Source organism: Penicillium concentricum (genome assembly GCF_028827145.1).
Source record: "Penicillium concentricum strain IBT 3081 chromosome Unknown utg000002l_segment0_segment0, whole genome shotgun sequence".
Taxonomy (NCBI): Eukaryota; Fungi; Ascomycota; class Eurotiomycetes; order Eurotiales; family Aspergillaceae; genus Penicillium; species Penicillium concentricum.
The window spans coordinates 169051-195808 of record NW_026622755.1 but is presented as its reverse complement, the minus strand read 5'-3'; the positions used below and the strand labels follow the sequence as shown (position 1 = coordinate 195808).

General features: G+C 48.9%; 11 protein-coding genes across 11 annotated transcripts; 6 read left to right on the top strand and 5 right to left on the bottom strand.

Moving 5' to 3' along the window:
• Positions 1–80: 80 nt before the first annotated feature.
• Positions 81–881, bottom strand: N7517_003626 (SDR family oxidoreductase; the record flags this gene model as incomplete). Its single annotated transcript, XM_056721356.1, has 1 exon — positions 81–881. The coding sequence occupies one exon, from the start codon at positions 879–881 to the stop codon at positions 81–83; it is 801 nt and encodes a 266-aa protein (XP_056577606.1).
• Positions 882–1640: 759 nt separating this feature from the next.
• On the top strand, positions 1641–3563 carry N7517_003625 (uncharacterized protein; the record flags this gene model as incomplete). The annotated part of the gene is made up of 5 exons (XM_056721355.1): positions 1641–1762; positions 1817–1933; positions 1992–2045; positions 2100–2561; positions 2618–3563. The coding sequence occupies 5 exons, from the start codon at positions 1641–1643 to the stop codon at positions 3561–3563; spliced, it is 1701 nt and encodes a 566-aa protein (XP_056577605.1).
• A 1014-nt stretch (positions 3564–4577) lies between these two features.
• Positions 4578–5899, top strand: N7517_003624 (intradiol ring-cleavage dioxygenase; the record flags this gene model as incomplete). The annotated part of the gene is made up of 3 exons (XM_056721354.1): positions 4578–4833; positions 4889–5213; positions 5287–5899. The coding sequence occupies 3 exons, from the start codon at positions 4578–4580 to the stop codon at positions 5897–5899; spliced, it is 1194 nt and encodes a 397-aa protein (XP_056577604.1).
• Positions 5900–7344: 1445 nt separating this feature from the next.
• Positions 7345–8724, top strand: N7517_003623 (putative integral membrane protein; the record flags this gene model as incomplete). The annotated part of the gene is made up of 4 exons (XM_056721353.1): positions 7345–7527; positions 7586–8136; positions 8196–8260; positions 8330–8724. 4 exons carry the CDS (start codon positions 7345–7347, stop codon positions 8722–8724), a joined length of 1194 nt encoding a protein of 397 aa, XP_056577603.1.
• A 653-nt stretch (positions 8725–9377) lies between these two features.
• On the bottom strand, positions 9378–11075 carry N7517_003622 (Major facilitator superfamily domain general substrate transporter; the record flags this gene model as incomplete). The annotated part of the gene is made up of 2 exons (XM_056721352.1): positions 9378–10672; positions 10724–11075. 2 exons carry the CDS (start codon positions 11073–11075, stop codon positions 9378–9380), a joined length of 1647 nt encoding a protein of 548 aa, XP_056577602.1.
• Positions 11076–13776: 2701 nt separating this feature from the next.
• N7517_003621 (uncharacterized protein) lies at positions 13777–14576 on the bottom strand (the record flags this gene model as incomplete). Its single annotated transcript, XM_056721351.1, has 2 exons — positions 13777–14169; positions 14256–14576. The coding sequence occupies 2 exons, from the start codon at positions 14574–14576 to the stop codon at positions 13777–13779; spliced, it is 714 nt and encodes a 237-aa protein (XP_056577601.1).
• A 736-nt stretch (positions 14577–15312) lies between these two features.
• Positions 15313–17265, bottom strand: N7517_003620 (uncharacterized protein; the record flags this gene model as incomplete). The annotated part of the gene is made up of 3 exons (XM_056721350.1): positions 15313–16715; positions 16802–17044; positions 17097–17265. 3 exons carry the CDS (start codon positions 17263–17265, stop codon positions 15313–15315), a joined length of 1815 nt encoding a protein of 604 aa, XP_056577600.1.
• A 1660-nt stretch (positions 17266–18925) lies between these two features.
• N7517_003619 (Phosphatidylethanolamine-binding protein PEBP) lies at positions 18926–19951 on the top strand (the record flags this gene model as incomplete). Its single annotated transcript, XM_056721349.1, has 2 exons — positions 18926–19792; positions 19856–19951. 2 exons carry the CDS (start codon positions 18926–18928, stop codon positions 19949–19951), a joined length of 963 nt encoding a protein of 320 aa, XP_056577599.1.
• Positions 19952–20539: 588 nt separating this feature from the next.
• Positions 20540–21172, top strand: N7517_003618 (YbhB/YbcL family Raf kinase inhibitor-like protein; the record flags this gene model as incomplete). The annotated part of the gene is made up of 1 exon (XM_056721348.1): positions 20540–21172. The coding sequence occupies one exon, from the start codon at positions 20540–20542 to the stop codon at positions 21170–21172; it is 633 nt and encodes a 210-aa protein (XP_056577598.1).
• Positions 21173–22292: 1120 nt separating this feature from the next.
• On the top strand, positions 22293–24834 carry N7517_003617 (uncharacterized protein; the record flags this gene model as incomplete). The annotated part of the gene is made up of 4 exons (XM_056721347.1): positions 22293–22454; positions 22669–22806; positions 23533–23839; positions 24818–24834. 4 exons carry the CDS (start codon positions 22293–22295, stop codon positions 24832–24834), a joined length of 624 nt encoding a protein of 207 aa, XP_056577597.1.
• A 1108-nt stretch (positions 24835–25942) lies between these two features.
• N7517_003616 (YbhB/YbcL family Raf kinase inhibitor-like protein) lies at positions 25943–26660 on the bottom strand (the record flags this gene model as incomplete). The annotated part of the gene is made up of 2 exons (XM_056721346.1): positions 25943–26472; positions 26522–26660. The coding sequence occupies 2 exons, from the start codon at positions 26658–26660 to the stop codon at positions 25943–25945; spliced, it is 669 nt and encodes a 222-aa protein (XP_056577596.1).
• Between the last annotated feature and the right edge of the window lie 98 nt (positions 26661–26758).

Sequence of the window (26758 nt, the reverse complement as noted above, 5' to 3'; positions counted from 1 at the left end):
GTCCAGGAATGAGTCCAGAATTGTATCGATTTAATCGTAACCTAGTCATGTAATTCGTTTATTGTACAAAAAATAATCCTTTACCGCACGGTGTAACCACCGTCAATGAGCATATCGTTACCGGTCATGTAAGTGCTGGCATCGCTGACCAGGTAAACATAAGCACCCTTAAGTTCCTTGGCATCACCATTGCGACCCATGGGGATCATAGAGTTCCAGAGGTCCTGGACATCCTTGGCAACGAAATCAGACAACCCGGTGTCAATGTAACCGGGGGAAATGCTGTTCACGCGGGCAAAGTCGCGCCATTCGTTGGCCAGGGAGCGGGCAAGGTGAATTGTGCCTGCCTTGGCAACGTTGTATGAGGTTTGTTCCTGGGGGAAGTTGGCAATGTGGCCGGACATCGAAGAGGTAATGACAAAGCTGCCGGTTCCACGCTCCTTGAAGTGAGCGCCAACTGCCTTGGCGCAGTGGAAGGTACCGGTCAAATCGGTGTTGATGACTTCGTTCCAATCCTCGACGGACCCGTCAAGGATACCGCTGTCGGCTGTGCGGCCAGCGTTGGCGATGAAGGCATCGATCTTGCCGAAGTCCTTGATAACGTCCTTCACGAGGGTTTCCACGCTCTCCCAGTTGCCCACGTCGCACTTGTAGGGCTTGACCTTGACGCCGTATTCTTCTGAGAGTTCCTTGGCGTTCTTCTCGCCGCCCTCGCGGCGGGAGGCGTATGTGATGGCCAGGTCGGCACCCATCTCGGCGCAGCCGCGGGCCGCTTCGATGCCCATGCCGCGGGCTCCGGAGGCTCCGGTCACGACAACAACCTTGCCCTTGAGGCTAAGGAGGTCGAGGAGGCGGTTTTCTTTGGGGACGGGGATAGGCATTATGGTGGTTGTTTTGGTAGTTTGGAGAGAGGTTTGTTTTGAAGGGTTTGCGGATAATATATGAGAGTGGTGGGATTATTGTTGGATTAGGACATGAGCGTGGCTTATATACGTCTAGACGCCTCCAATGACTTCATGGTGGGTTATCGCACTGACATCAACAATCCGGGCAGGGACCTCCTGCAGCCAGCTCAATCAGGTTCCTTGCAGTAGTATATCCAGTAATAAGATCGAATCACATCGAATGACTTCAATTCTGTCAATCCCGAGCTCCTAGTGGAGCCGGATGGCGGGGCAGTGACATCATGACCTGAAGCCCAAGTCTCAGATCTAACTTGTTTAATAATATTTGTCTTTGATATCTACGATACCAGGCCGCAAAGCAATTGCCAGGTAATGCTAGAAGGTTCTTTGCTATCGTAAATCCTCCATGTCCAAGCTACAATATATGAGCTCCCGAGCTCTGGACGTGGGGCGCCCCACTTATCTACGCCAAGGAAGAGTATAGAATCGACGGCAACTTCACGGCTTCCCAAGGTTCGAACACAGTGAACGTATGGAAATCCTTCATGGCAGTCCATGGAAGAGTTGTTTATAGCTTAAAAGTGTAGAAAGAAAGTCTGCCGGCAAAAGCCCTAAAAAGTGATGACGGACATGACAAAAGTCGTCGACTCAGCAATGCCATCGAACAAAAGAAATCCCCCGGCCACTTCCATGGCTGTGATGTAGCAAGTACCATTTTTCGTATTCATTACCAATATGGAAGACCAAACTGAAGGAATTCCTTCGACCCAACCAGTCCAACAAGATGAACATTTACACCGATCGTCCACAGTGAGTTCGCTACACCACAACAGATTTAAAGATTCATTCTTCTCAAGGTATGCACAACGGGATAGCCTATAGCAATTGGGACTCGGCTGACCATATTGTAGACTGCATTCCTTCTTCCATCGAGACAGTCACATAGGTCATGTCGGACGTCACCCTTTGCGTGATAACCCGGACATCGAGATACACACGTGGAATGGCCCAGATGACCCAGAGAATCCGTAAGACACTAGAAGATACTTTTTTTTTTTTTTTAGCAGGCCGTTACTGACGACTCAGATTCAATTGGAGCAAAACATATAAATGGATACTCACTCTGACTATTTGTTTCATGTCAGTACCATCGATCGTTTCCCATTTGACTCTAACAATACTGACTCATTCCAGTTCAATCCTGACAGGCCTGCCGGCTGGATCTTACGGCGCCGGCAATGATTACATGGCAGATCGGTTCCATGTACAAAATGTGCCGTTTCCAAATCTTGCATGGGCTACAACCTCTTGGAATATGGGCGCTGCATTCTGGCCCATGATCTTTGTTCCAATGACCGAATCATCCGGGCGCATGCCTGGCTACTTTGTTGCGTATTTTATTCTAGTAGTGTCGCTGTTTCCTTCGGCCTTTGCGAAGAACTTTGCCACGCTTGTTGTTACCCGATTCTTTGGCGGTGGCGCCTCGTCAGTGTCCATCAACATTGTCGGTGGTAGCATCAGTGATGTCTGGTACGGCGATAAAGCTCGAAGCTTACCGATGTCCCTTTTTGGATTTACCAGTGTGGTTGGAATTGCTCTAGGTCCATTTATCGGATCAGCCATTCTACAAATCCATAGAAGCAGCCCGTGGAGATGGTGAGTTCTGGTTTCAAATATTGCTGATATGTGGGACACCGCTGATAAAGACTCAGGATCTTCATCATTCAGATCATTTACAACGCAGGACTAATTCCAATCTTCTGGTTAATTCTTCGCGAGACCCGTGCAGATGTGATCCTAAAGAGACGTGCCAAGAAGCTCCGCTACGAGACCGGCCGTCCTATCTATGCCGAAGCCGATCTAGACACCACCAGCGTCTTGAAGCTGATTCAGATTTCTTTCGAGCGTCCTACGCGAATGCTCCTCACCGAACCTGTGGTTATTTTCTTTACCCTGTGGGTCAGCTTCGCATGGGGAATTCTCTTCCTCTTCTTCTCGAGTGTCGCCCAGACCTTTACACATAACTACGGATGGACTACCATGCAGACCGGTCTAGTTCAACTAGCCATCTCGGTTGGAGCTGTGATTGGCACAGTGTTGAACCCTATCCAGGATTGGATCTACCTCAAGTCCGCGAGCCGGAATACTGAGCGTCCGGGTAAACCAATCCCAGAAGCCAGGCTGTATACCTCTATACCTGGCAGTCTGTTGTTCGCGGGTGGACTCTTCTGGTACGGCTGGGCTAGTGTCGGGGACGGATCCGTCTCTTGGATCGTGCCGGCGCTAGGAATTGGTTGTACTGGCGTGGGAATCTACTCTATCTACATGGCCGTGGTCAATTATTTGACTGACGCATACGAGAAATACGCTGCTTCGGCGTTGTCAGCTGCTTCCTTGGGGCGCAATACTTTCGGTGCTTTCCTGCCTCTTGCGTCTTACCAGCTTTTCCAGAACCTGGGATATGGCTGGGCTGGGTCGTTGCTTGGCTTTATCGGACTTGCCCTATCGGTTGTGCCTGTCGTGCTGGTACTCAAGGGGCCAGCCATCCGTCGGAAAAGTCCATTCATGCGTGAGTCCATGTTTGACCCTAGTTCTAGCAGTGAAAACCTCCAGTCCTCGGACAAAAAGGACCAGTCCCCGGATATGACCGAGGTGTAATAGACCACTTCTTTCGGAATTGGTGGTCCTACGTCGCCACTGAATGCTGAAGAACAACCAAAAGAGTGAGGGAACATGCACGATATGTATATGGGTTCCACTCGGCTGGGTATTTAGTTAAGATTCATGGAGTTACGCGGGAATCATTTAATGTATAATTCAAGATGAAAGCAGACAAACCTACTAGGATTGGCCAAAGTAGATATACGGATATATGCAGCACACGCCACAAGGTAGACTAAATGAGTACATATTGGGAGGTCATCGCCTCCAGTATCACATGCTCTGTTCGTTATTCACATTTGGCAACTGCAGCGACCAATTCAGTTAGTAGATAATCATCCCTGCAAATTTAAGCTTCATTTTCGAATTATATTAGCTCCACAGGCGTCGTTGCGCCAAGCCAGGCAGACATTGTGTTAGTGATGATATTTTCTCAACGCGCAGCACTGGCTGAAGATATATGCCACGAGGGTGATTCCCCTACAATGAGATACAGCATCTACCTGACCAAGCCCAAGGAAAGGTTAACAAAGCAAGGAAAGATTGCCCCTATTTAAAACCCTAACTCCCCCCCCCAAGGCGAAGGTCGGAACCCGCCACTCCGCTTAATCAGCCATCACCTTCGAGGCGCAATCCCGAGGTCCTCAGGGCTATATTAGGAAATCCTTCTACAGAATTTCTTTCCAATTGAAGAACCGTGATTCGCTCAAACTGGACGATCTTCCCTAAATTGAATAACCTCGTGGGGCGCAGATTGCCCACGACCAGCATTCATCGACTGTTGACGCGGCGCCAAGCAAGCTTGTGTCAGAGATGGCCTGAACTTGCTACCATTCAGGTCTAAGCCATTGATCACTGAGGAACACCAGCAATCCCGCTGTTTGAAGATGCCGTGTTTTTCAGAACGACACGCGTCCGGGGACGATGAGTATCGCGACGATGTATAAATCCAGGCTGTCGCGGCCATGAGGTCCAGTCCTTCAGAAACATCAACACAATCATACCTTCAAAATGGTCCAGCTATCCAAATTCCTCGCTATTGCGGCTGCATGCCTGGCGGCTCCTGCCATTGCCCACCCCGGGGAGAAGCACGATCTTCACGCCATCAAACGTGAGATCCATACCCGGAATTCCATGGCCGCCCACGCTAAGCGTTCCCTCGGTGGATGCGAGAGCACTTTCCATGCCCGCGAGTTGAACAAGCGTAGCGTTTCCCGTCGCTCGCGCACCGTTCAGAAACTCCGCCAGAAGCACGGGATTACTGCCGGTAAGTCGGGTTCTTGATTGTGTGGCCTATAAGACAGCAGCTGACACGCACCAAGCTTCCCAGAAATGGCGCCGCGACCTTGCTGCTCTGGAGAAGTGGGAGGCTATTGACCACAACCGTACTGGCATTCTGGACTACAGCCTCGCGACTCCGGAGTCAGTTGTCTTCGGTGCCAACACTAGCTTTGTTCTGTCACCCACTGTTACCGACGGTCCCTACTATGTCTGGGGTGAGGTCGTGCGTCAGAAAGTCAAGGAGGAGCTGTACTCGGATGGTGTGGATGTTTTCCTCGAGGTGCAGTACATCGACGTGAACACCTGCAAGCCTGTGCCTGGCGCGGTGGTTGATATCTGGCAAGCCAATGCCACCGGTGTGTACAGGTATGTTTCCAATGCCGTCGCAGCAAATTTTTCCCCTAAAGCCAATTCACATAGCTAATCACCCTCACCACAGTGGAATCTCCGAGTCAGGCAACTACGCCGCAGACGGCTGGGACTCAACCTACCTGCGCGGTATCCAGCAGACGGACCGCGACGGCGTCGCAACCTTCGAAACCATCGTCCCAGGCCACTACGAAGGGCGAGCAACACACACCCACCTCCTCACCCACCTAAATGCAACCCTCCTCCCCAACAAGACCCTCAAGGCCGACACCGGTAGCGTCGCCCACATTGGCCAGCTCTTCTGGAACGAGGTCCTCCGCACTGCCGTCGAGGATACATACCCCTACAACACCAACACGCAGGGCGTCACCACCAACGCCGAGGATACGTGGAGTATCGAGCAGGCTGATAGCGCTTACGATCCCTTCCCCGAGTACATTTACCTCGGTGAGGGCTTGGACGATGGATTGTTCGCTTGGATTCAGATTGGTATCAACACTACCGCTGATTACACTGATGACTCGTACTATAGTATTGCTGCTTTCCACGATGCTGATGGTGGATACCAGAATACTGATAGCTCGTTCGGTGGTGGTAGCGGTGGTGGTGCTCCTTCCGGTGCTGCTGGTTCTGCTCCTAGTGGTACCGGTAGTGTTATGCCTAGTCCATCTGCCTCTGCTTGAGGGATCAACGATGGAATGGACTCAATCAGTAGGGAACGTGAGAGTGAAGTTGCCCCACTGGGGTAAGCGAATAGCCGCCTCGGGAAACGGATATTGCATTTGTTTGTCAGGAACCGTAACTAAAAGAATTATCCTTGTCATGTACAACCCACCAGATATTGTATACAGGGCTATTGAGCATATTTTATACCGATATTTTAATCTGTCATTTCGTCACCTGATTCGTGGTTAGACCTATATAACGTAACCAAAATTCCAGCACGTGAGTTAGGGCTCGACGGAAGTGTACCGAATACGAACAATTGACCCCCGGGGCCTGGGCTGTGGCTTAGTGTAAATAGACCGCGGGTTGATTTTGGAGATCATCCTCAAGCATCAAAATCGGTTCCCAACAAAATTTTCATGTTTTTAGGTTTGAATCAAACATCTAACGTAGATTAACGTAGATCATTGGCTCAAGGGCGCATCTTTTCAAAGGGGGAGGATGGCTTCAACCGCCACTGGTCCATTTTCTAGGGAATTTTGAATGTCCTTTTCAGTCTTGAATATATTTCTCCCTTAGTACTAGTTGAGCATGGGTTATGTTTCGTATGTTGATATCTTTAGGGTTGAAGCATTCCAGCCCTACTGGATTAATCAGCCCAATTTTCCCCTGCACAGTGTCTCCGCTTCAATGCCAGTTGCATCAATGACCTTTCCGTCTCATTAGAAAGTTGGAGAACCCTCAATAATATTTTTATACCGAGTTTTGAGGTGAAATTCAAAGGACCCGATGGACCTCGGCGCCTCGGGGCCCCCCTCACCACGGATCAATAAGGTAAAAAGTGGTCTCCAATCAAAACCCTACAAAAGCTTCTAGATGTCACAAATTCGTATTCGAGGACTAATGTGGCTACTCCGTTCGCCTGAAACTATTTTCACGGTTATATTCGACTATTACAGGACGAGGCCGATATGCCAAGGAGAGGAGCCGTGGCAAAACTCGGTACGGAACATTGTACCAACATCTGCCCATAATCTCCGATTCTTTGAGAGCCGTAAATATCAGATTCCCCGTTGGAGTCACTCAAATTTCAATAGAGCAAATAGACTCCGCTATGTACTCTAACCCCAACATGTCGGCCCATTTAGGTCATCTCGTGTGCTGATCTATCGAAATTAGTCTCGATCCGAAGATCCAATACCCATATGCCCCCACTAGACCAGATATTACTCAATGATCCATGCCTGCAGGGGCTCCCATATTTTACAAGCCCTGCCCACTATGGGACTTTTGGTACAAAACTTAAGAGGTCTCGAGCCTACAAGGTCAAGATTTATTGAAGTTAAAATAGCCGGGGATCGTCAAATATAATCACGAGGGACTTTGCCATTTTGTGTCGTTCTTTTGGGTCTTCGCTTTCTATAACTGCAGATGGGATCCCCATGCCCTCCGCCTGTTCATTATGGATGCTAAAATTGAAGCTCTTGAGGCGGACGACTTCGACGACAGCCGAAACAAGGCAATTCTGATCGTTACTTCCGTCTTCCTCGCTATCTCCTTGTTGAGTGTTATCCTAAGATGTTTCGTTCGCACACGCGTCGTTCGTGCTTGGGGGTGGGATGATGGAACTATGGTTATAGCTATGGTGAGCCAACCTGCACCTCCCACACCGCGCACAACACCTAATACCACTTCACATGCAGGCCTTCAACACAGTCTTCGCCATCTGTGGAATCGTTGGTTGTAAATACGGACTCGGGAGGAAATTGGCTTATTTTACCCACCACCCAGACGACTTCCACCGCGCAATGATGGTACGATCCCAGCCCTACCATCCCGAACCCAAACTCACATACTTCCAGTGCTGGTGGATAGCCCAACTTTTCTACGTATTAACCTGCGTCGCCGCAAAAGTCTCCATTATCATCGCCCTCCTCCGCATCACCGTCTCTCGCGTCCACGCATACATCCTCTACGCCGCTATGTCTCTCGCCACTGTCGTTGGCATCATTTTTTTCTTCTTCACCATGTTCCAATGCACACCCGTCAACTACTTCTGGAACAATGCGCAGCCAAATGCCCATGGCTCGTGTATCGATAAAAATCCCCTCATCGCTATCGCCTACTTGTATAGTGTCGGCGCCGCTATTACAGACTTGACTATTGGATTGCTTCCGGTGGCGTTGATCTGGAATTTGCGCATGAATCGCCGCACTAAGGGTGCCATGGTCGCTATTTTGGGTATTGGTTGCATGTTCGTGATTCCGAAGCTTGGCTTTAATTTATTTGGTGGCAATGCTAATATCTCTGCAGTGCGAGCGCTGCGGTTATTATTCGCATCCCTTTCATTCACTACTACAAAGATAGAGAATTCCTATGTACGCACCCTTTGTTTCTCGATTTCGAAGCCCCACTTCAATCCACACTTTTCCACTAACAACAAACAGACGCAACTTACCAAATCTCCATCTGGTCCAACGTCGAAGCGGGAATCGGCATCACAGCAGGCTGTCTAACAACCCTCCGTCCATTAGTCCGCTTTCTCCGCGATGGCTCCTCAAATGGTCTAAGTCGCACACCAAGCTCGTTTCCACTATCCAACAACGTCGCCGGCGGCTTCCACCGCTCCACGCCATCGAAGCAGATCTCTCCTGACGACGGACGCCAGCTCTGGACCGGCAGAGGGAGTGACGAATACCACGGTGTTACGACGACTATCTCCAGCGCGCATCAGAAACTACCTGATTCCAGTGAGGAGGACTTGGCTCCGTATAGCAGTGACCTCGGTGCTTCCGGGTGGAAAGTCGAGAGGTCTGTTCGCGTGTCTGTGCGCAATTCATGACAGGTCTAGGCCTTTGCATACTTATTATTAATCATTTATAATCCTCTGTATAAATTTATGACTATTCAGCCCACGTTCAAAACGTGCTGGTTTCTTATGCAGGTCTAGCCCGTGTGCTCAGCCGTTGAGGGATCAACAGTCGATCGCAATGTACCGTTTAAACGTGACGATCTTTGCACATTTCTAATATGAGGCAAGTTATATTTTACGTCCCTCCCTAGATGGTCCAGACCAATATTGCCACTGCCGTGGGATGTCTGACAATTATCTATTTGACGGCAAAGTCGACTCCTGCTGAATATGAATTTCAATTTCCATAGGCTAAATACATGTGGCAAAAGCAAAGGTAACCGATTTCGCCTATTCTGCCTATCTTCAGTCGCGCGAAGGACTAGCCTTGTCCATATCGCCAAGATGTGTTGATATTGCCGATCCTGATCCTGCGATGTACAATATTTTCCTTTTTAGAGCTAATGCAGGTAATTGCATGTTCCATAGAGCCCCACTATCAAAGGTCGAGTTCTGTATCACTTTCAAGCATATTGAAATAAAAGTCCACTGGATATTAAATTCACTATTTGCGGAAACATGCTAAGTCAATTCGCACATGGCATCATACACAACCACCTGGGTAATATCACTATTTATTAATTTCACTGCTTGGTCTCCTCGGTCTTTTCACGCACAAGGCCCTCCTGGGACTCATGATTTTGGACCGCATAGACATCGACAACAGTCTTCGAGAACTTGCGCGCATTGACCTTCTGGACGAACAGGACGTCCAGCTCAGCGTAGGTGCGGCCCTTGGCCTCAGGGAGACGGAAGAATGCCCAGAGGAAGGCAATGAGGGCGGTAGCACCCCAGAAAAATCCAGTCTTGCCGGAGGCGTTCCACGCTGTGGGGTTCATGAAGTACGGCTCCAGAACTTGTGACACGACGTTGATGATCTGGTAGGCTGTGCGGGCGACGCAGACAGTCAGAGGACGCAGACGCATGGATGAGGTCTCCGAGACAATGGCGTAGGCGATGGGTCCAACAGTCAGGGAGTAGGTCAAGAGCCAGGCGAAGCAGAGTCCGGCTTGAGCCCACTTGATGCCGTTCGCGCTGGAAGACACGTCGAGGATTCCAATCAGGAAGAGGATCGAGCAGAGGATACCCTGGCCGTAGACGTAAAGCGTGCGACGGCCGAATCCGGTAATCAGCCACCAGGAGAGACAGGTTCCGACAAAGGCAATGGCAGTGCATCCGACACCGAGCTGGAAGGAGTTGTTCACGTCCAGGCCGGCGTTAATGAAGAAATAGGTAGGCGAGTAGGCGAATGTACTACCGGACAGAATCTGGCCGACAAAGGCCATGCAGCAAATCTCGGTGCGGCGCAAATCAACTCCCTTGAAGCAGTCGTAGTAGGTGGTGCCTGCCTCAACCTCGGATTCGAGCTTGATCGTGTGAAGCATCATGGCGAGTTGTCCGTTGATCTGGTCTTCGGTCTTGCTGCCGCCAAGTCGGCGGATGCTGCGCTTCGCATCATCTAGGCGATCCTTACGCACAAGCCACCAGGGACTCTCGGGCGCGAGCCAAGCAATCACGATCAAAGGAACGGGCCAAATCCACTGCAGACCGAAGGGGATACGGTAGCCCCATTGGTCTGTTCGGTCGACGAGTCCGTAGAGGACACCGGAGGCGATCAACTGGCCGATGGCCCAGCACAAGTTGACGTAGATAGTGAGGTAACCGCGCAGCACGGTGGGGCATACTTCAGAGGCGTATGCGGGTCCGACAGTGGCGAACACTCCCCATGAGAGTCCGCAAAGGACCTGGCCGGCGAGGAGGACTCCTGCGGAGTTGGCGAAGAATGTGATAAAGATCAAGGCTGTGAGGGCGGCAAGGGCGACGATCATAACAATTCGGTAACCGTACTTGGACGCCATATATCCGTTCAAGATACCACCTGTTGATCATGTCAGTGCTTGCCCTGGGGCCAATTGACAGGAGAACTGACCGAAGATACATCCAACCGTACTGGCCATGCTGAGGCCTGTCTGCCAAGGTGCAGATACCTGCCATCCGATATCACCACCAAAATCCTCTCCGTACTTTTTATTGAACGAGGGGTAGGCGAAGAAGTTGCCCATCAGGATGGTATCATATCCCTCCATGATAATGGACACGGAGATCAAGACGGACCACATAACAGCCTTGCGGTTCTCCCGCAAGGCCTGCATCAGTGTCTGCGTGTGCTCATCATCACTAGCCTGTTTAGCCTCGCTGAGGGCGCCGTGGCCCAGAGTATCTTCGACATGGTTGGCGGCGGACTTCTCCACCGCAAGTACAGTATCAGCTGTGGACGCCATGTTGGATAAAGAGAGATGGCGATTGATGATTGTGATACAAGATCCCACTAAGTCTCAGACAGGGGGGATTGTCGTCTATATACGTTAATTCTCGCGACATCCGAACAGCTAGGATCCACATTTGCATTAGCGTGCATCCGGGGTTGTGGAGAAAAGAAAGGTCAATTCGGCACCTGATCCCCAGACTATCATCAGCCCACTGGGTATTCAGGCTAATTGGTTATTCTGAATAGAGTGTCGAGAGACATCTCTGAGTCGTACAACATGCTGGCCAACTAGTCTAGACCAACTCTGGAATGTCGGGCATGATGGTGTAACAAATTGCACCTATCGGCAACAAGAATATTGCCAGGTGGGAATTGCAGGATCAATTCAGCCGCCAGCGATGTTAGTGTCTGGGGAAGCGAGGTTGGAGGAATATGATAGCGCGATGTGATTGGTCCGAGCTGGTTAGCGCCAACGCCCCCAGAATGTGGGAAATGAAGCTATTCCCTTCCTGTAACGGAGAGAATGGCCGAACCTGCATTTCGGAAGAATTGCCCATAAAAAATCAAGAACCCGGTCAAATCTTTTTCCCCCATTGGAAGAATAATATGTCAGGTGCCTTGAAGATATTCTGTCACGGCGTTTCGGGCCGGGCTGTTGACCTTGACCCATCGGTAACGTGGCAACCACCCCGGATTCCCGATATTGGAACGGTTGTCTCTTCTGGGGAATCTGGGGTTTTCGTGAATTTGCTGGGACCCTTGGCCTTCCTTTGGACAGGGATCTCACGCATTCAATTTAATTGCCCACATGTGCTTCTCGATCGCCAAGGGGTTATCCACACTCGCTCCAGTATAACACCTCTTGTATGGAATCTTTAAATCTCTCGATCTGGGCAGCTCACGTGCGGGATACCCGGCTTTCTGGCCAATCACGCCAGTTAATCCAAACCAAGTGGGCTTCCACGGGTAATACCGGTGTTGATAGAGCTTTCTCCAGAACCACGAGCTCCGATGTCTGGGGTTGTGGCAAGTGTAAATAGGCTGAATCCGATAGAGAGAGAGAGAAATAGAGGAAAGAACAGTCGATGAATTGTAACCCCAAATGGGTCTAATTTATCTGCCTAAGGCTTCTAAGGCACGACCGCTTTCCAGAATATCTGAGAAGACCACTGAGAAGACCATCAAAAAGACAATTCAAAAGATACTTGAACTCTCTTTCTCTCCTAGCTCACCCCAGCAACCTCTGCCTTCTGGTATAACACGCGTGATTCCCCTTACTGGTCATCATGGGTCACCTATGGGCAACCTCAGGCTCAAAAAGGTGAACTTAATATCGCCCAGTGGCGTGTCAATCTCTCTGTGCGGTAGATCACTTGCCTAAATGCAAGGTCCGACTTCAGCACCCCGATATCCGGCTCGGCCTTTTCGGCTAGCAGCTAGCCCGTCTGGTTCTTAACCCTTGGCACTAGCGCACTCCACGACAATCCCCAACATGGCAACCACCACGCTGATATCTCCAACCCCTCGACATCAACAAACCATGTCCAAGGGGCTGGAGGACCTTCCGAATAAAGTCTGCTGGTGAGGGCAATCATTTCACCTCACAAATCCCAGGCTATATGTGAGATCAAGCCCAGCCTACATCACAGATGGGCAGATAGATGGAGGCTTTGTCTGAAGACATCGAGTGGACCACGTCAGTCCACAAGCTTCCTTTTTGTTCCATCTTTGTATTAACATTCTACCGTTTTAGCAGTGCCAGGTCTAACCACTTATGACCGGTTCGTGTGGCCAAATGTTTTCGATATCTTGATGAAGCACAGCGATAACTGGTAGTTACGCCGGACGACTCGATTATAATGTACTGGGCAAGACACTGGAGTTGCGAATGGTGTTTATCTCTCTCCAGTCGAGAGAACGGACCAAATGGAGAGAAATCTGAGCGTGAAGATGCCTGACCCATGGAGGTAAGGGCCAACAACAAGCACTCAAAGGATGGTTATGCTGTAGGGCAGTCAAAGAGCTTGGAATGACCCCTCCCCTAGCACTTGGCCTTGTCACTTTCTTACCAATCCGACCCTTCCCATTCCTTATCCGGAGGTGTCTCTCGGCTGGCCATCAGCCCTTAATTGACGGAGAGACTGTCCCTGGAGAGTGAACAAGAATTTACAGGACAGCTCTGTCAGTTCCCTTTCCGTGGGTACGGATGGCAGAGATTGCAACCTCCGATCACCGACGTGGAAGTTATGAACTCCAGGAACATGCAAGATCTGGTGTGACAGTCCAACTATTGCTATGTCACACTGTGCAGCTATGACCAATTTACTTTGAGAAATCTTCGACAAATCCCCAACGGAAGTTGGGGAGAATACAGCAGATCAACATAACTGAAAACAGGGTTAGAAGCGAATAAACATCCTTAATCACGTTATCATGTGCATGGTCAGAATAAATATATCTGTAGATGCTTTTGTACAAAGGAACATAGAGATAATAACCCAAAAGAAGGCTACCATCCAGCCCCAGTGTATATAGAATGATAATGCCATTTCCTTTTATTATTTAGTGGGATGTAGGAAAATAGGCAGCATTGAGGACCTTTTACTAGGATGGTGTACAAGGTAGATGTAGCAACACCAGTATGCATTAACGGGGGTATATTAACAGGAAACACAACAACCACACCGATGCAATGAGCCAAAAGAAACACAAATTCAGCTCCCATCAATCCGAATCAACGTTCTAAACTCATTTTCCCGAATACTCGTCTCCGGAATCATCAATCGCATAACCCAGAACGGCTTCATATCCGTGATGCTCACATCCCTCCCCGACGGGTGCATCGTCCAATTCGTCTGATTATTCGATCCAAGAAACAGTCCTTCGACGGGTTTACCGCGGTGGTAATGTCTGTACGCCTGTACAGGCACGGCTTTTGGTTTGCCCCAGACCAGTTGCCCCGTGCTGGGGTGGTGGTCTATCCCGACGGCGTGCCAGTCTAGGGTGCCCGGGGCGAGACCGGAGAGGACGTATGCTTCGATTCTGTTTAGGGCGCCGTTGCAGCGGAGGGTTGTTTTGATGTTGTCCTTATCGCTCACGATCGTGATCTAAATTTCCGTAAGTCATTTTGTTTTTCTGAAGTGGTAGATATATATATTCGTGGATGAACTGTATCCATAGGGTGAGAACTTACAAATCCATGCTCGATCGTATTAGGCCTGTCTGCTCGCTGTCGTGTAATATCCTGACCAGACTCGAAGCTCTCGATAGTGCATAACCCCCGAGTGGCAGTTCCATTGTAGCAGCTATCGACCTTGAGTGTCCAAGGTCCGGCCATCTTTGTGTGGTTGTTGTAGGATGGGAGTTGGGAGCAGTCTGTGACAGGCTCGATAAAGATACCTCGTTTCCATGGCTGTGCACTGGCGAGTATGAATAGAGAGGATAAAATAGCACTGTTGATCATTGTGAAGATTATGATGGTAAAGAGTACAGAAGAACCGTTGGGATTTGCCATATTTTTCCACAGAAAACGTGTGAATCTTTATATTTTTGCCTTTGGACCCGGTGCCTCGTTTTAGACATTCCCGACTATAAGCTCTGGTAATTTCTCCGAGTTCTGTTCGAAGAATAAGACACGGCACATCGGGGTCTCTCTAGGCTGCAACAAACGAACAAACCAAGCATCGGGAGTGATCGGCCAAGACCCTGTATAATCCACTTAGCGGTCAAGCTAGAGGATTTAGACCTATTTAATTGGTTTAAAATTGAGCGTGCATAGCACTCGTTTCTCAATGGAGTGGTTTAATTGGAAATTGAACTCATATCTCCACATGGTGTCTCTCTCACTGCCTACTAAAAGGCTTGACTTGGGGCCAAATTGTGGAAAACCCATGTCTATTTTAGACCCTGAAATTGAGACACTTTCAAACATAAAAAACCCTTAAAATGCTCGCCAATAATGACTCTGTTTGCTCAAGGGTCTAAACCTTCTTTTCCAGTCTATTCATTCCCTGAAATCTGGTAGAAAAGTGGTGTGTAGAGTGTAGTCGTTTTACCACCTTTTCACCTTCCTAGCTATAAACCAAGAAGGGGAGGAAACCATCAAGACACAAAAAAAAAAAACAATATCTGAAAAGGCATGCAAAAAAGCCAAAAAGAAAACATGACAAGGTCGCATACGCGCCCGACTTTTATTGTTCATAATCTATATGTCGTAACTCAGCCTCCTCAGCCTTTGTTGGAGTATATGTCTACTCGCGAGCCAGAAGCCCTTCAGCTTCCTGGGCATACTCAGCGGGCCCACCGTGTGACTTGCCCAGGGTTTCAGCCATAGCCAAACCTTCTCGCCGACCCTTGTCGGCATTAACCATCCAAACGAGGGGAATCGGGAGAATGATTATAACAGCAATAAAGAAAAAGCCACTCCGAACTTGGCCGGTCGCATCGACAAGTACACCCACAATTGCCGGTCCTATGAATGAGCTCCCCTTGTCCGTAGCAGCATAAAGAGCGTAAAATGCAGCCTCACTACCAGGTGGAATTAAGAGTCCGAAGAATGACCGGCAGTATGATGCTAGTCCGCCTGAGACTACTCCGTGCACGATGGCTAGTGGGAAGATCTCCCACGGCTGCTGTAACCCGAATACACCCCAGTTTTTGATGAAGGGGATGTAAGCAAGCAAGCCGTAAAGTGGTATCAGCTCAAACAGGGCAATGCACAGGATGATGGTGTGATTAGGCTGCAGGCCGAAGTACCGAGATACGTGTGGCCATAGAAATGCGCCCGTCATGCCGGACACCGTCGCAGTAATCGAGAGGAGTCCGATCAGGGGTGTGCTTAGTTTGAGTTCTGTGCGTGCGAAGAGAATCGCCGTCCCAGAGACCGTGGCCATCGCATCCGAGAGTAGGAACCATGCTACAAGAAAGATGAGGACTTCGCGCAGTTTCATCGCTACTTTGATGGTTTTCCAGAGGGATTTCCAGGCAAAGCCGACCAGACGCAGCCAGGCGCGCCATCTTCCGGCACCTTTGGTGGAGACTGTATCCAGCCGAGGCCCCGGTCGTGTCTTGAGCAAATTACGGGTGACCAGGGTAAATGCGCCCCACCAAATGCCGACCAAAAGTAGTACAAAGCGCATGGGAAGACTGGGGGACGCTTTTGCAAGCGAGGTCTTGGATAATGTGATCAGCATGATAATGCTGAGGATTTGCACAAATACCGCGGCACAATATCCAAGACCGATGCCTCTGGAGGAGATTTTGGTGGACAGCTGCAGCTCCGGCGAGGACGAGGGCGGGGCCTTGGATCCCATTCCACCTTCTAGTGAACTCTGTCGCTCGCCCGGTGGCTGAAGTCCGTCTAAGCTATCATCGTCGGCATCATCGTTACCCCATGCATTCCATTCCGAGTTACCTCCGTCTCGGTCGAAGCTCGACAATTCCGCGGCGTTCCTATCTTGCAGAGATGGATCGTTGGCGACAAGGACGGGCAGATAAGAGTTCAGCACAACGAAGGATGAACCAAGACAGGTTACACCGACGACGACCAATATCGATCCGAGAACGAAGATCGGTGGTGCAATGAAGACGAACAGCATGCTGGCGAGCGCACCGGTGAATCCGAATACCATAAGCAATGTCTTGCGGTTATTCTCTAAACATCCAACCAGACAAAGCTGACGTTAACTCATGTTCCTTTTTCACACTACAAATTCTCAGTCCGACATTCTGGAAGCATACCGTAATCCGCCAGTGCGCTGAACGATATTAGTGTTAGCGCCTGGATAAGCACTGCCAGTGAGAAGGTGTACATGGCGAAGCTAGCTGTGTTGATCTCGAGGCCAAATACAGGGACAACACATTGGCCATTTTCAGCATCATGTGTGCTATTCCCTGCCGACGGTCTGATACAGGGAAGACGGCTCGTCTGTAGGGTGCCGCGCTCACGGGCTAACTGTTCCAAGGTGAGGGGTAGAAAAGATCCTAGTGGGGATAAGTATTTTGAGTATTTCGTTGTGAATATGTCTTCACGAACCTACGCCACAGACCGCGAACACTTCAGCCGCAATTCCATACGAATACCATCCTAAGATCTCCCGGCGGCTCGTTGGGGTGGTATCTTCACCGGCATACCGTGGAGGTCGCTGCTGTACGCCTTCGTCTGGCGACGGGGACTGGAAAGCAGCAGATATATAGGATAACATGGAGGAGGTTGGTGAAGTTCCCCCAATCCAGAAATTCAGGAACCCAGGTACAAATCGACGGATGCGGGCGGAAGCTCCAGGGCTGGGGCCCCAACAGCATTGCTGCTGATGTCATAGGATCGGCACGATCTACACCCATTTTGGAATATCTAAATAGCCCTATAAACATACCAGATGAGCTATATAGTATCTGCTTTCAAATTCTATCCATAGTAGCTAGAATGAAAACATCCGATATCCAAAATATATTTCGCGCAGTATAACTCATAACTTGGGCCTGGCATCGCCATGAGTGAATTATACACATTGGCTTTTATGTTTGCTTTATGTTCCAATCGAAAAGATCGTCTTCCTATACTTCTGGAGCCTAATGAGGGAAGGTATTAGCTACTCCAACTTGCACTCATTTATAGTTAGGCGGTTGGGTAATTTGGTCATATTACACAAATTCCTTGAAACTCTCATTCAAATGGCGGTTTGGCCGAGTGGTCTAAGGCGATTGACTAGAAATCAATTCTCTTCGGAGGCGCATGTTCGAATCATGCAGCCGTCGTTCTTCTTTTTGCCAATATTATTTGTCAAATCGGGCTGAACCGGCAGTATTGCGGGAGATCCCAGGAGCAAAAAAGTAGTTTGGCCTGCAGAAAACATCTGAAAAAACGGAAATCTAAGCGTCCACCCCCAAGACCGCCGAGGAACTTGAGAAAGTCTTCAAGAACAGCCAGACCTACAGCCGTATCTTGGATGATGTCAGCAGCAGAATGAAAGATCAATGCAGAGACATCACAAAGCATAACCCGCCAGCTAATATTGTTTGTAGACCTCCGCAAAGCCCATTTAGGTCAATTAGCATCTTGTAATCGCTGTATTCTGACCCTTCTACTAGTTATATAGGGTTTAAACTTAGAAGTTAGAATTATAATAGCTGTATAAATATATACTCTAATTTTAAACAAAATCTAACTAGTGGATGTTAGAAAAAAGGTTAATACTAAAGTTATGATAGATATATATTTGAGAATTACACGGGAGTACCACCACTTTCTAAGTGAACCTCTATAATTCAAGACTTGTCTAAACAACGCATTTTTTCGCGTGTTCAAACGTAATATATGAATTTAGCTGATTATTAATAATATATTAATCAAACTAATAAAATATTACCCTGATCTAAGGGCTAAAAACAGGATCTAAACATAAGGTAATTAAAAAAGTCACGTTTTTCAGAATATTATGGGCTTTGGGCCCCCATTACGGGCCGGTGGGCTTTCACCCCGGGCCCATAGCCCACCAGTGGGCCCGAAGATAGGCCCAAAGCCCAGCCCATTCGTGGGGTTGGGTTGGGCCTTGGGTTGGGCCTTGGGCTTTGTGGGCTTTGCGGAGGTCTAATTGTTTGCTATAAAGTCAAAACTTTACTATAACAACCTATTCGGTTGTTAGATAGTAGAACCCATGTCTTTGAGAATGATATATGTTTTAGATTAAAGTCTACCTTTTTATGATTTATCTTGGTATAGTTTAAAATCAAGTCCGATCCATGGATATCCTCTACGGAGGTTTGAGGCGAGGTCTTAATAATCGCGACGTCAACCTGCAGTCACCTATTGGTAACTAGACAAGTGCACCATATTCGCGATTAATTTACCTGTCATACCTCAGCATGCCTGCGACTGTCTTCCTTCTTGGTCCTGGTTTTATCGGCGGAGAGATCATAGACCTTCTCCTCATATCGAACTACAAAGTAACAACCCTTGTTTGTCGCGAATCAGCCGTTATAGATTACGCCAATTTGGGTATCGAAACAGTGGTGGGTAATCTGGACGACGCAACAGTGATCAAGAACCAGGTTGCGGTTAGTGACATCGTTTTCCACACCGCAACTGCAGACCACTTGCCATCTGTCCAAGCAATCATCGATGGCATCAGACACCGAGCGGCGCAAGGACTGAAAACAATCTACATCCACAACAGCGGAGCAACCTTGTTCTCCGATTCGGCCCAAGGAGAGTATAAAAGTGATACAATATTTGACGATGAGCAGCCTGGAAAGATCAATGCCCACCCTGATTCTGCATCGCATCGAATAATTGACCTAGCCATCATCCGGGCAGGCCAAGAACTGGGCCCCTACGCCAAGATGGCCATTATGATTCCGCCCCTTATCTACGGTGTGACCACTAGGGAGAACCGTCTCTCGATCCAATTACCGACGCTCATTCGGTACTTTATTAAACATGGCTATGCCGGTCAGATCGGGAATGGTCTCGCCGTTTGGAACCAGATTCATGTCAAAGACCTTGCTAGGGGATATATGGTTTTGCTGCATTGGATGGAGCGTGCACCTGTCACCGAGGTTGCGCAAAATCCATACTTCTTTTGTGAAAACGGCCAAGAGTTGTCTTGGGGTGAATGCGCTGCTGAGATTGGCCGTATACTGAAGGAGATGGGACACATTGATCAATCTACGCCGAGGTCCATTCCGGAGAAACAGTGGGGCGACTTGTTCGGGGATTATTCGGGGATGGTGGTCGGTTCAAATGCACGAAATAGGGCGAATCGGCTTCGAAAATTAGGTTGGGCACCCCTGTAGAAGGAAACCTTTGCCCCCTTGGCTGAAGATGAGATTTCAATCATCGCCAAGGAAACCGGGGAGTTCACAGGTTATGCGAGCGTCGTTGCGTCGTAGCTGGGATCACTGAACCGCTGTGATTTTGCCTCTGGAATAACATCTCGATTGATGTCATTTTTTATTGTCCCTTCGCGCCAATAGAGCTTCTGCTATGGTTCTGTCTCAGTTGCACGCTCGGTTCGAAAGCACAACATCATGCACCGAGTGAACACCTCAACACAAATACTGTCACAAGACAGTCATAGCTTACTCCTTGGGAGCCTTCCGGTAGTTCAGCGTACCAAACTGAGGTCAAAGCACGTGCTTGGTCCTGATTACTCCCCACAGATTGGAAGAGAGGAAAGCATTAGCATTGGCAGGAACACCTGTTCGTCCCACAAACCGAGCTCACGCATTAAACCCTAGAGCTGAAATGCTTAAATGCATATACGCATGGGACGTATCCAACTGCGAACATCAGAACTTCGCAGAAAAAAGCACATCGAAAAATGAGGGCCAGTCGCACTTGCCGATTCCGGGCCGGTACAGGGCAGCTTCCCAATCGGGCCGCACCTGCCCTTCTCCGAACGTCAACATCGCGACCTTTGTTCTTCCTTCTTCACACAAAAAGAACTCGCATGCGCAGATCCATCAGCTCTATCCACCATGGTTCTCCATTATCTCGAATTCATTCTCGGTCGGTTGCTGTACCCAATCCGTGGCCATGATTCTGGTCAGATCATCCATTGTCCGGCCTTCAAAGACCTTCCCGAGCCGAACATGACCCTCGAAGCACCCGACGTCGGCCCGTCGGGCTCCAAGCTACCTCTCCACTGTACTTGCAAGGCCGATGATGGCAAGGGCTGCCTTCCTGAGCTACGCTGGACCGCTCCAAACAGTCGCGAAGAAGTCAAGGAGTATGTACTCCTCTGTGAAGATCTCGACCCACCCATCCCATTCCTCGTCTTCCACCATGGTCTCCTCTGGGCAATTCCTGCCACGACTACCAAGGCTGAAGCGGCCAACGTCAAGCCGGACGAACACGCCAAGATCTGCCGCATGACCGTCGCTGGTTGGCGATTTGTGCCCAACATGCTTGGATTGCCGTATGTCGGTGCTGGTGCACCCCTCGGTCACGGAAAACATCGCTACGTCTTCACCATTATCGCTCTCAGTGAGTCACTGAAATTCAAGGCTCCCGAGAAGGCCAGCAAGAAGGATATCAAGCGCGCTATGGCCGGCAAGATCATCGGCTGGGCGCAGTGGACTGGCATCTTTGAAAAGCCTTGGCCCAACTAAGCCATCATAAACACGATCTCCTCTCTACGAGCAAACAAGCGCGGACGCGCATGAGGTGCGGGTTTGAAAAGGTATTTCGGCAGTGGGTGTGTACTACTTTCGCCCACATTCACGATCCTTCATGTAAGTATTGTTAAAGTCCTAATAACAATATATTTCTTGACATCATAATATTGAATTCATCGTACATTTTCGAACTAATTTGTGTAATCGTCACCAGGAGTAGCTCAAGCCTCCTAGGCTAATTCGAAATATTGTGCGTGATAGCTCACGTCAGATCGGAGTTGCATATCTTGTCCTCATTCGGCGCCGACAAGGCTTTTAGACCAATGGAAGTCTGCATTTATGGGTCTACATCAGACCTGTGGCCTGCTGTGCAATCTCAATGATGGCAGGGACTGTCCAACGGGGATCTAAGACCCTTCTCTCATTCCCCAACGAGCAAATTATATCATTCTACGACAGACAAGATTCTAGAACTACGCCGACCCTTGATCCTCGGACTTTGTTCGATGTGTGCAGAGCTCTTAGCAACTAAATCGGCATTTGCTTCGTTTGGTCTTTAGCATCATCGTGTTGAAAAAATCCGATGTGTGATGATCCTCGAGAGACTGTCATCGAAGCGGTGTTTCCAGGTTTCCGGCAATCTACCGAAACTTTGTACTTTTCCCTCCCGTAACCTGCTCCTTTTCGACATATTCTACGGAATAGCGATGATACATCCTCGTTAGGACATCGTGTCATGAAATTCATTCAGCAGCAATAAACCTCCAACTGCCAGTACTTGACCTGTAGACAAGAATCAAAATGACCTCAGTCACCGCCAGAAACTATTCCTTCCACTAAATATCTACATCCGAGATACCTGCTTGCCTCTCTTTGAGAATGTTTCACTCTAAAAGCGCCCGAAAAGGTCAGTCGTGGAAAACCCTCTCTAACACAAAGTTTTCTGTACGAGCCAGCTGACAGTATGCCCTTTGCCAGTGCAACTCTACCAATTCCCGGATTTTGGCATTCTCTGCTCTGACTAAGATGACTGGCCAGGCTTTCTCATGATTCTATAATTCACCGGGGACTTAATCACCATTCAAGGGTATCTCCCCGATCGGCGATTAAGCGAATGGCAGTCTCTTTTGACTTCAATTTACAGGGATCGGGATCCGTCGGCGAATTCCAGTCCCAAGATGCAAACTTGAATTGGATTTCCTACAAGAACGAGCTATATAGCGTCGATGAAACTATCTACATCATCAACACTCGTCTATCGCTTCATACTACTGATGTGAGTGCGTGATAACTTGGAAAATCTCACTAGCTCTCAGGTTCTCTTCCGCGTCTACCGTCTACTATACACACACTTTTTCAGCCAGCGATCACTCAAATATTCGAGTAATCGACTGCAGCCGCCGATCTGTCTCGTCGGCCATTACTAGCTGCCACCTTGAAGGTGAGGCACACTGGAGATCTTGATTGATGAAACGGACAATGATTGACAGATGAGACAGACAACGGCGCATCTGGCTGATGTCCTCCTCCCCCCAGACGGAATAGATCCCCCCTGCACCGAGGTAGTGGCCAATTTGGCCCTCACCTTCAACGCCCGTGTCGCCTTCTCAATCGCCATGACTAATAAGGTAAGAATGTTAGCCCTGGCGTTTGAAGCAAAGCATACTTGACATTGAAGGATGACCACTCCCTGTTGCTGCACCCTTTCTAGGTGGTGCAATGCTGTTTTTGCCCTTTCGGCCTCGTCGGATCGAACGACTTCACTGAACGCTTGGGCATAGCAACTGCAGTGAAGGGAGGAAGCATCTTCCGACAGTGCCTCGAGGTTAATCCCTCCTGGCGGGAGAGGTTGACTGGAGTCAGTGTCGATGTGTTCCTGCCAGATTTCATTGGAGGGCAATTCCATGATTCTAGCAGGACTCTGCACTGTTCCGGAGACCTGAATTGCGTCCGGTGCGAGGCTAAAGGGGTATATTGCACCACCCTGAAAGAGTGACGCAGACTGGGTGCCCGGCGCAGCTTCAATGGGAGGCTCGTCGACCATCAAACCGATCTGGGGAGAACAACACTGTGTGGAATAGTCAATACGCGGCTCAGGAAAATGGGGCCCCCAAAACTTTCGAATCCGTCAGCTCGTTCATACGAGCTTTCCAGGCTGGTAATGGTGAATCCTGGATCGACGTGGCTATTGGCCTCGTTTGTGCTGACGAAATCCTGGTCCTGAATCCGGTCTCCATTCGTGTGGTTTTCTGCACATTCCAACGGTCATCTATCGACACCTATATACCCGTGAACTAGGTCTGTGCTCACCTGGAACGTCCGAGAACAACTCTGTGAAACTCGGCCACTGATAGTCTTCCTCCGGTGGTGTGACTTCAGTGCCGGCGCTGGAGTCGCTCCTGTGCGACCCTTCCCCTGACCCAGGACCCGAGCCGGATGCTGTACTTGGACTCGGGATCCGACTCGGAACCCTGCGCACCCTCTGTGCCCTCCCCGCACGTCGCCGAGTCGGACGGCCAATTACCTCCGCCTCCCCCTGCGCGTCTTTACGCCTGCCGCCGCCGCTGCCGGCCGAGTCATCTTCTTCTTGGCAGGCCGGCCCAACGGCTGCGAGATCGAATAGACACACTCATACCCGTGACTCTCGCAACGTTCGCACGGGTAAGTGTGGCTGCATCGTATCTTCGCTTGCTGGCAGGCGTTGCAGGTTGTGCGCATTTTTTGATTGGGAAGTAGTTGACCGTTAGACTGGGGAGACCTCTTGGTAGAGGTCTCAGCCATATAGAAATCGTGGAAAGTTTGTCGAAAAGGTAGTTGTCTTCAACTCCACGATCAACAAGTCTGATTCTCTCTAGGCTTGGGTCAATTCGAGATATTTATAGTCCATCTCCTGATCACTTCCCCCACTCAGTTGAGAATCTCTACTGTGCAACAACACAAGACCACGTTTGATTGCACTCCTGCATTCATGACGAAAGGGGACACTGTTTACTCACACCATGATGAGCTCCCTTGATAGCAATTGCCGAAAGCACGAAAAGTTACATGGATCGTGAACTTTACTACTGACAAATAGTTTTGTCCTACCCTCCTTGGGACCTGCGTGCGAGTACCGCACATGTAGTCTGTGCCGGTCTTCACTATTCAACGATCACCAACCTTATCTCATCATCCCTCGGTGAACAATCTATGTGGTGCAGTATACTTCAGCATATTTTTGAATGCTAATTGATTTCAGTAATGCCGTCGTATGGTATTTGCATTTCATGGAGCTCGTATGCTTCATTATGCCAGACCCCAGCCCGTTGTTGCACATAAAAACAGCTGTTTCCGTTCTCGAGCAACATCCTATTACAGTTGATGACGAATCGAACAAAAATCAGATGGAAATTTCAGGGTATCGTTAGACAGCATACATGAATCCAAACTACAATATCTGGCAGTTGGGAGCGAAGCTCTCCATACCAGTGGCATCCATCAATCAATCTGTCGACACTTCTCTCTATGCTGTTCCCAACCGGAGTATCTATTCGCCTAGTACGACAGTTCTCTGGCGATGCTTATCCATAGACAACAATTGGTGCGTCATTCCTGTCTGAAGAATTGCATTTGTTATCTCTAATATGATTATCTCATTAGACCAACCATCGACCTAGCAACAATTCTTCGATACGCTATGCAAATTGCTTTACCTTTCCTGCCCTTGACTTGGGGCTATTCGACGTCATCTAATTTCCTGACTATGATGCCATTGGCAACTTCCAATGCCACCGGCGTAAGGTGACAGTGTGGTTGCTCGGGATGGTCACAATGATTTGATTTTTGAGCCGAAGCTTCGTGAAATGATTGCGAGGGAGGGAATGCATGGATAAATGAATGAGCTTTTGTTGAGAGCATACTTGTTTAGATTGAGGTTTGTGCTGTACCGTTCATGTTGTACCTGCTATCTGCTACGGGCGTTAGCCGAAGTCAATTCGACACTTCTAATGTTTGAGGTGTAGCTTGTTCTCAATATTCACTGGAATTGATCACTACCCAAACCCCACATTGTATAGCGCCAGGTTTTATAATATCACCTCAAAGGTAATCTAAAAGCCAAGCGCCAGAAAGGATGAGCCAGTGCCACGGCGATTACACCTAGTCCGAATTTACCCTTATTCGCACGATTTTTATGGGACACGCGCTGCTGATTAGTTGAAAGAGCTTAGTATTATTTCCTTAAGTGGTCCCCTGGAACTTTCTAACACAGAAATTTGCCTCATAAACATATCTATGATCCTCTCTACCAGAATAGCCTCGACTGGTCCCTGTAGTCCCCTGCCCGGTCACTACTGGATCCAGATAAAAAAGCCCTCAGATTGTCAGGGGGTATACCATATGTCGTCACCTCTTTAACATGAGGACCGCTCCAATATCATACCAAACATGATATCCCAGAATGGCCCCCGCAAATAGTATGAGCAAAGCCTGCTGAGAATCACATTTCCGAATCCACCTCAACCCTACAATATACATTCATCACGACATGTACATAAACTTTCGGTTTTTCCTTCTTCAAATTTCAGAATTTTGAATCTGAGAACACATTTGGAACACCTGTGAAGTATTAATTGGCAGGATATTCAATTAAAATCAACATTCCAACAACGCATATTCCTAAAATCGCGTAACACACAAATATCATATTTCCCAGTCTCCATGAACCCTACTGCATAAGAATAGAAACCAACCACAGTCTCCATTTCCCCCACGCAGTCCCCTAGCTCATGACACCATGTCGGCCGTCCTCGTGGGACAATCCACGGAACGGAACGAGGTCGTCGTCGCACTCTGAGGAATCGTGGTTGTCTCGCCCTCACTAGGTTCATGTCTACCAATGAAATAGTTCATCGCAATAGGAGGCTCCAACCCTGCGGCCTTTACAAACTCCCTGATATCGAATCCGGCGCGGGCGCTAACAGTCTCAGGGAACACATGTGAGAAGCACTCCGGAAATTGATACGCTGGGGGCTGTACAAAGAGGAGATAGACGTAACGGTGGTGAGTATTTGGTGGTGCACGAGGAGCTATGTACGAGGCTGTGGAGTTATGGTCCTCGTGGTCTTTGGCGGGGACGAGTTTGGAAGGAGGTGCTGGCTTTGTGCAATCCATTGTGAGATTTGGTTGGTACCAGTGTAAAATGACTGATTGGATAGCAGTTCCTGGTAAGATGGCGTCAAGATCGATGACGAGAATCATGTATTTCTGGTTGCATCGGAGATTCATGCTGCTGATCTCTGGGATCATGGTGGTGTCTGGGCGGATGTAAATGTGTACCATTTATTGCCTTGGCTATTCACGTACCTCGAATGTCTAATTCCATGCCGGGATTGATCCATTGGCTCCCAGGATACCGTATTTGCAGTTGCTGACCAGGGGTTAATGGGAAGATCTGGATTATTTCGGTTAGAACACCAAAGAGGAGTGTAGCTAGTGAGATCATATTGTCTTATTGTGGAATCAGCCGAGAGCAAAATTCGACTGCATCATATCAATCAAAATTTGAGAACTAGATCAATGCTGTTTGATTCTTTGTGATTC